Raw genomic sequence first — 8,221 nt, forward strand, 5'->3', positions numbered from 1 at the left:
ATCCATGCCAGTTAATTCATATTCATCATTTAATTTATTTGTTTAGGTTAACGTTACTTAACGTTACTTCGGGTGAATATTTTGACTTGTGATGAATCTGACTGGTAAAAACAGTTGATTTATCTTGAACTGTGACTTCATTGCTGCGGTTCTGTTGTCATGACAATAAGCCACTATGTTACGCCATCTCATTTAAAAATCGTGCAAGTTTTTGATTATCCTCTTAATGAACAAGATTAACAGAAGCGGCCATTCAGCAAAAGTACCGAAGGCTACAAACTATATATTTAACAAAACATATAGGCATATAATCTCAGATGTTCAAGATTATTAAAAGCGGCAACGTGAAGCACCTTTGAGACAAAGCACAAATTAGCACAAGTAGGACAATGAAATTAGGAAAAACCTCCTTACCTGTCATTTGACAGAATACAATGTGACTAGATTAATGTGCAGATTTTACTTCTGGCACAGGCCATTTCAATTAAAGTAGAGACTTAGAATTCAGAATGTACTGAGAGCAGAACATAGAATTTACTTAATAGTTTTTCTTTTATTATGATTGTTCAACCCAAGATTGTGGAGGTTGTGCAAAGAGTCGTAACATTGTGTCTAGCGGAACCTAATGTAGTTACAAGGAACCTGTTGACAAAGCTTATTAAAGTAAATGTTAGTATTTTAACTGCATTGCCAGAATTCAGTCGGAAATACAGTAGACCTACACCTTTGAAGGACTGCAGTATAAGTAATGTTAATGTTTGTGAGTTGTTACAGTTCATCATATTTTCCGTGTGTATTTTCTACTATTCTGTAGATTCCAAACATTCAGACGAGAGGAGGGTGGCGGACCAGCCCGGAGACGCAGATGTAGCACAAGACGACAAATAACCTTCAGAGTGTCTGTGCTGAGGAGCAGCACATTGACCTGTTACAGGTCTCATAGGGGTAATCTCTGTTTTTATTAGTTTGCTAATTTACGTGGACAGATCTTTGTTAAAAAAACAAAAAACAGATTTGTTGTATAACCAGTTTTTTTGTTTCACCATCTTTTACATAGTGGTTCATGACATTTTGTCTTGCTTGTTATTAGTAATAAGAACTTTGTTACGTTGTTAAAACTTTGAGTAATATATCTTTTTTTACGCAGATGCTACTCCTCCCTGTCGGGTCGTCGTCCCTTTAGACCTTGACAAACAGGAGTTTGTTCAAGTCCTTCAAGAAAACATCCCCGCGTTGCCTGAACACTTTGAGCTTTGCCGAGTCAATGGGCAGCGCAGCATAATAGTGTTGGAGGAGCAGTGCCCAAGGGACATACATGCCCAGAATGCCCTAGGGCGCTCTTGTCTCTACCTACGCCCCAAGGTATGCAAATATGTGACACAGCGCTAGTGTTGTAGTTTTTGGTCTGGTTTGTAGTATTTTCGTGTTTTTATTCCTGTTATGTTCTTCCTCTTGTGTTTTTGTTGTTTAGACCTCCCAGTCTCCACATTCTTGTTCCTTGTCCATGATTATATGGTGTTAAGCATACACCACATACATAAGGGTGCAAAATTAAAGACAACATATAACAATTTCCCCAGGCCAATTAAATTGTCTTCAATTTTGCACCTTTATGTATTTTGTAGTATTTTGACTTCTTGTTTCTTATCTAGCTTTTTTTCCTGTTAATGTTGATTATCTGATCTTGTCTAACAATTTTTCTGTCTTTGGGATTCTGTTTCTGTTGGGGATTCTGTATTTTGGTTCTTGCTGGCCTTCTCAGTTTGTATTGTTGCTTTTTGTTGGATATTTGGTTCATTTCTCAGACTGCCTGCCTCACCTCCATTTAAGTGGATTACCCCTTTTAGTCCTATTAGTTCGCTTCAGATGCTACTTGCCTTTACTTATAAAGATATAAAGTTGTGGCTGAAACTGTATGAGCCTTCACATGCATATTAATGTTGTTCATCATTTCATTTTAGGATGTTATGTCAAACCCCTCCAGACCAGTGGAACAAACACCAGCTGCACCACCAATTGCAGTTGGGACAACTTCTCCTGCTCCATCTCCACCAATCCACACCTCTTCTCCTGCTCCATCTCCACCAATCCACACCTCTTCTCCTGCTCCATCTCCACCAATCCACACCTCTTCACCTGCTCCATCTCCAGCTCACAATCATTTCTATATATCCTCCGCACCATCGAGCCCATACCAGGAGGGAACTGAAGAGTAAGTACACATTTTCTGAAGATACTGTAACACCCTTATAGTGCAAGTTGAAGGTGTGACAAAAACCTGGAGAACCACTGGTTTAAATGATTGTAATTTCAGCATTTTTTCTCTATCAATACAGAGCTTTTGACATCGCTGTGGCACTTCGATCCCTACAATCAAGGGTTCACCATCTGGCTCCCACAGCCAATCAGATAAATGTTCTTCGCAATGAAGAATTTGAATGTGCCGAGAGAGCCTTCCGGCGACCAGCCTTCAATCCACAGTCCAAGCTGGACATCGTTTTCATAGATGAGGATGGTCAAGGAGAAGGTGCCATCGACGATGGTGGGCCAACAAGGGAATTTTGTAGGTTGCTAATGCAACAACTCCAGGAGCATCAAATATTTGAAGGGCCTCTTGAAGCCCGTACCCTGGCCCTTGACAGTGTTGGTATGTTTTTTTGTTTGTTTTTTTTCTTTCCAACAATGTCAGGAAACATACTCATTTAATGTATGTCCACACTCCACAGCTTTATTTAACATTACTTTGATCAATTTTAATTGTCTTTCTTTTATAGCTCTTCACAACAACACTTATAGACTTGTGGGCCAAATGTTGGCAGTTTGTCTCATCCATGGAGGGGTGTCGCCACACTTTTTTTCCAAGAGGCTTTTTAATCAAGTCTGTGGTCTTCCACCTAGTCCAGCAACCATTGAAGAGGTGGTAGACCACAGCCTTAGGGCAAAACTGGAGAAGGCAAGTTTGGAAGTCATTACACACTTTACACACCTGTCTCTGGCCAATAAATGTTCAAGTATTTGGTAGTGGCTACTCTCTATTTCTTTTTATAATTTCAGATAAGCAGTGCAGTAGCGCTACAGGATGCAAGGCAGGCTGTCAATGAAGCGGCCGAAGAGTTGGCAATGATGGGAGCCCTACGGCACCTCCGCTCGTTGGACCACAGGGGGGAATTGATGGAAGCTGTCCTCCAGTTCCACTGTGAAGGCCGAATCTATGCAGCCCTCCAACAGTAAGTTGTATATTATAAACAGAAAATGTTAATTGACATCAACTGCAGCAAAGCAACTTTACTAGACCCTTGGTGTTCAAATTACAGTAGTGGGATTTCTCCTTGAGTTGCTATTGACACGTGAAGTCAAGTTATTTTAAATTAACTAATCACAATATTAAGTACACCATTTAAAGTAAATGGTTTCAGGGGAGGCTCGGTGACTGGAACTGAAACCACCATATCACCAAGTGAACATAGAATAGCCTACATGTGTGAGTTTGGAGATACAGTAGTTTTTGGTTCCCCCATCAGAGTCAGAAACTAAGTCACTGTAGTCAGAAGTCATGCATCAGGCTATTTTGGCTCAAATATTAAGTGTCTATGGGATCAATTAATTTAATCAAGATCCGATAGGCATCCAGGAATTAAGCAAAGCTTACAAAGTAAACTAAACTAAAGACTTGGTGGGGGGAGCGCTGTTTCCGAAACTTTGTCTGAGGGGAAGCCCGCAGTCTAAGACTTTGAAAACCCCTTGCCCTAGGTGCATGGTGAGGGAGTATTGGAGAATCTTTAAAGGTGTGAAGAGGCAGGGCAGAGGCAAAAAAAATTAATACCACAAATCTGATGACAGCAGGAAATGGTAGTTGGGGTCTGCTAATGTATGAAAGGGCATTGCTATTGTGTGTCACCCTGATGGTGTCTCTCCAGAGGTTGGTCAAGACAATTTTTTTATTGATTTTTGTTTTTTACGCACACACGTGTACAGACTTGCAGGCAGAAAACGATACAATTAAATTTTTATATACACACACAGTAGTGCCAATTCATAAGTTTATCTCATTGCAGTTTTCATATAGACAAGGTCTAGACCATACTCTTAGTAATATTTACAGAGACCCAGCAATAGTAGAACATGAGGTAATGGTGTTTTACAATTTCTACAATCTTGGGTAACATTGTAAAAGAACAGAATTAAATTATTATTTTTTTGCATCAGATTCAAAGAAGGACTAACTTCACTTGGTGTCCTGGATGAAGTCACCTCACATCCACAAGACTTTGAAAAAGTCTTCCTCCAGGACACAACAACCCTAAAGGCCAGCGACATTGTGGGGGTGTTCCAGGCCAGATGCCGATCCCTTCATCAAATAGGAGGCGGTTGGAAGCCAGGACCATTGTATTCTGGAAAGACTGGCTCCTGGAGGTGGAAGGTATGGGTCCCTGTGCTTATAATTGTGTGTGTGTGTGTGTGTGTGTGTATAGGTTTATTTGTGTTGTCATGTTTTTGGTAAGTCACGTGGATGGTTTCTGTATAGTTAATTTACACACCTGTTTAATGCCAGTGAGCAGATAACAGGTGAGTGAATGGGACGCTGCTGTTTTTTGTTTTTTTTGATGAACGCGGTGTTCTCTATAGTTTTGATTGATTTCTCACTATACGGTTTTCACATTTTAAGTTGCATATTTTCATCAAAAACCTAGAATATTTTTTTTTTGAAATCTGCGAATTATGCAGCGAGTCCGACAAACGGCACCACAAGGCCCTACCTCAGCCTCTTGGTACTTTGTTTTTGCTTTTAAGAATAGTCTCTACATTTATCTTACAATCTACTACTGGCTGTGGCTGGCTCCTTCATGAATCCTCTTGCAACATAATTTATTTTTATATCTATATACAGGTGGACTTGCTGGACCAATCACACTGGAGCAGGTCCTAATTTTTGGAACAGGTCTCCGCAGAATCCCAGCAATGGGCTTTTCAGTGCAGCCTGAGCTGGCATTTTTACACCCTGAAGATGGACATGCCAAGTTTCCCCAGGCCAACACCGGCGCGTTGGTGCTACATCTACCCGTGGGTCAAACCTACAGTATATTCAAAACTAACATGGAGCTTGGGATAGGCTCTGCACAGCAGTTTGGGTTGGCCTAAATGGTGTCTATTTGTCTTTTCACTTTTGGAGTGAAGTTCTCAGGATTTGTTCATTTGTTCATAGTTGTTTTGTTTTTTTCTGTTCATATTTTCTGTTCACAAACCTCACATTAGTTTAGTTTTAAAAAAAGAAGTAAATTGTAATTGTCATGTATTGGTACAAAATTTGTATGAAAATGCTAACTTAATATAAATACAATATTATGTAAAATTATATCACACAAAGTGTAACCTATTTATTGTAGTTGAGTAAAAGTGTGGATAACTATATACACACACACACACACACACACACACACAAGTATTATAGTGCTTTATTTCTTTTAAGAAGCAATTCAATTGTTTGTTTCAAATTAAACTGAACCAATGCTTTAATGGCCTGTTGCCATATACTCCCTCGTTCTGTCCTCATTAACCGACAGGTTTTGCACTTATCAAGTTACTTTTAGTGGCTACCAGTGTAACATTATTACCATGACCAGTTATGAAGTGCCCTAGGTTGTAATTGACAAATTGGGTAACTTTAATCCAGATCCTACTGTTTGTGGGTTTTGTTGTGCCTTTTCATGAAATTAATTATAATATAAATTTAAAATTATGCTATAGAGTTTTCTTTTTTATTAATCGAGTTTCAACAACTGCCTCTGATTGGTTATTCCTTGCCTAAAGTTGGGGTTAGAGTTAGCCAATCAGGCAGATTCGGAGGCAGGACTCGACAGAAAGCCGGTCAAAGCAAGAAGTGTTTTCAGAACTACTAGCAAAAAGTTACTCGTATACGAAAACTCATCTGTCTAAAGTGAATTTGCATTTCCCAGGTAAGTTGATGTATACTTGGCCAGAACAATGTTTAACGCGGTATAAAAATATATTATTATACTTATTTGCGACTCGTAATTGTTACTGCTCGGTTAGCAGATGAGGGAACGTTCATGCCGCCGCCATTGCTGTAAGTTAACATTAGTTTGAGCATCGGCTTGTAGCCTGGAATGAGACCTCGTGAGACCCCCTCGCTCATACCAGCATTGCGTTAATGTTACAACTAAATGGGATTTATCATGTTATGTCAAAAACAGTGTTAAGTTAAACAACATTTAGTTGTGCAGGCAGACTCTTGAATTAATGAAAAATATTAATTACCCTTCATAGCTTTTAGTGGAAACTTTTATTTTGTGTATTTGTAGTATTTTCTTGTGTATTTTGAGAATCTCAGATTCTGTGTACAAGAGGGAAACGGGAACTCTGTAAAGTAATTGTAAACCTTGTGATATTTTTGCATTTGGTCAAAGCCAAGTTGATGGGTGGGTGGTTCCAAAGACACAGAAGAACTCTCAGTTGTCCTTCTAAACTCAATTCAGACAGACATCTGAAAGAAGTTATGGCTCGGAGGACCTTCATCTTGCGGTGCAGGCACATTCTTCAAGACTGTACACGGCGTCTGTTGATGGACGATGTTGGATCTGGTGTGCAACTCTTAACATTGACGAGGTATGTTGTGATAGGCATGCTCGAAAATGTCAAAGGATGATGCACTCTAAAACTATTAAGTAAAAGGCCTGCACACACTGCTGATCGTTATGCTATATTACAGTATACAGTAAAACAGTCTGCATAGGAATTGCATGGTGCCTGGTTATGCCAATATGGCCTATATCTCTGGCTCCCACCTCAATTCCATCACAGGACCAGGAACCGACACTAGGATCATGTTTGTGGACTTCAGCTCTGCTTATATACTGTTAAATTATTACAGGAGAAAGGGTTTAAGATGGTATTGTGTGTGTTTATGTATGTCAACTGTATGTTTGTCTACAACCTAATCACTATAGCAAATTCCTTGTGTATGTAAAATACTACTTGGCAATAAAGCTCATTCTGATACCAATAAATGGGTAACCATTATGCTTTCTTATTTTCTCAGGCTAGAGACAATGCACAGAAGCCTCCAGTGGGCAAGGGGAAGACTGATCAATGTCACAGCTGCAGACCAACTTCTCAGCGACTTGGCTGAATTAATTCAGGAGGTCAGAATGTCTTCTCAGCCCGGGCAACAGGGTGAGTTCACAGTGTGTTGTCTTTTGTAAATTTTATTATTATTCTGTTTCTAGTACTGCAATCATAATGACTATGACTTGAACCGGATATGTAGTTTTTAGTGTTAGCATTCTCAAATTTCCAAAGAATCTATCCTTGTGGAAATATTTGCAATATCGAGTGTGTGTGGCAGCTTTGCAGTAAAAGTTTATTTTACATACTGCGCTTTTGATGTTGAGGTTTCATCAATATTCTGTGCTGTATAAGTTGATGTTAGGTGGCCTCAACTTGTTATTATTTTGGCTATAGCCTATAATGCCTTGTTATAGAAATGGAAATTTTCTTTCTTTTATTAAGGTTATGCAAAAGTTATAGAAATACCTCAGAAAGGTAATTTAATAAAAATATTTCTATTATTGTTATCTATTCTATTATCTGTTATTGAACTATATTATACCATTTTAAAAATTGTATTTATTGTGAAGTTAAGCAAATTTGAGGCGCAGGTTTTTGGGTGACAAGATTTGATAGTTTCTGCGTCCAAGTATTCATTAATATAACATAACAATATTCCTGTTGTAGGCTCCGGAACACAACAAATTTTTTACAGTTTACACCAAATATTACAGTTTGGATGATCCAAATATTTACTGTAAATGTGACAAATATGCAAATAAGGAAGAAATCAAGAAGGGGGCAAATACTTTTTCACCGCACTTTTAAATTTATTTTTAAGTGTGTTTTATTAAAAAGGACCAGACTCGAAGCTTAAGACCTTAGCATAAATGCACAGATATTTGCAAGCATGGCACTACCCCACAGTCCATGTGTTAAATTTAAGCACGTGCCATAGCTACTGATGTTTCGTCAGATAGCTGTTAAACCCGGCTTCATGTCAAATACTGAATTGTACAAATACTCACACGTCACAATTTGTTTGCAATCCACATTATGGTTTACACTACCAGACACAACTGTATTGATTATATGTTGTATATTTTCTGTATATACTATGTACACCTTCTGTATAATGTCTGTAGTGCTTGAGTCA

The 8,221-nt window shown here is 38.7% G+C and overlaps 1 protein-coding gene across 3 annotated transcripts; it reads left to right on the forward strand.

Annotated features, from left to right (window-relative positions):
- The first annotated feature begins 330 nt into the window (after positions 1–330).
- LOC123966108 (G2/M phase-specific E3 ubiquitin-protein ligase-like) lies at positions 331–7,198 on the forward strand. 3 transcript variants are annotated; one of them, XR_006823883.1, is made up of 11 exons: positions 331–381; positions 815–945; positions 1,148–1,362; positions 1,962–2,212; positions 2,337–2,647; positions 2,775–2,953; positions 3,055–3,227; positions 4,207–4,420; positions 4,889–5,061; positions 6,495–6,624; positions 7,058–7,198. XR_006823883.1 is itself a non-coding variant. In XM_046042331.1 (9 exons), exons 4-9 carry the CDS (start codon positions 1,968–1,970, stop codon positions 4,925–4,927), a joined length of 1,161 nt encoding a protein of 386 aa, XP_045898287.1. In that variant the 5' UTR covers positions 331–381; positions 815–945; positions 1,148–1,362; positions 1,962–1,967; the 3' UTR covers positions 4,928–5,234. The 3 variants fall into 3 exon arrangements, 2 of the variants coding, with proteins under 2 accessions (XP_045898287.1, XP_045898288.1); XM_046042331.1 differs by lacking the exons at positions 6,495–6,624; positions 7,058–7,198 and having other exon boundaries at positions 4,889–5,234; XM_046042332.1 differs by lacking the exons at positions 6,495–6,624; positions 7,058–7,198 and having other exon boundaries at positions 2,337–2,563; positions 4,889–5,234.
- Positions 7,199–8,221: the final 1,023 nt, after the last annotated feature.

Source organism: Micropterus dolomieu, unplaced genomic scaffold (assembly GCF_021292245.1).
Source record: "Micropterus dolomieu isolate WLL.071019.BEF.003 ecotype Adirondacks unplaced genomic scaffold, ASM2129224v1 contig_12704, whole genome shotgun sequence".
Classification (NCBI taxonomy): Eukaryota; Metazoa; Chordata; class Actinopteri; order Centrarchiformes; family Centrarchidae; genus Micropterus; species Micropterus dolomieu.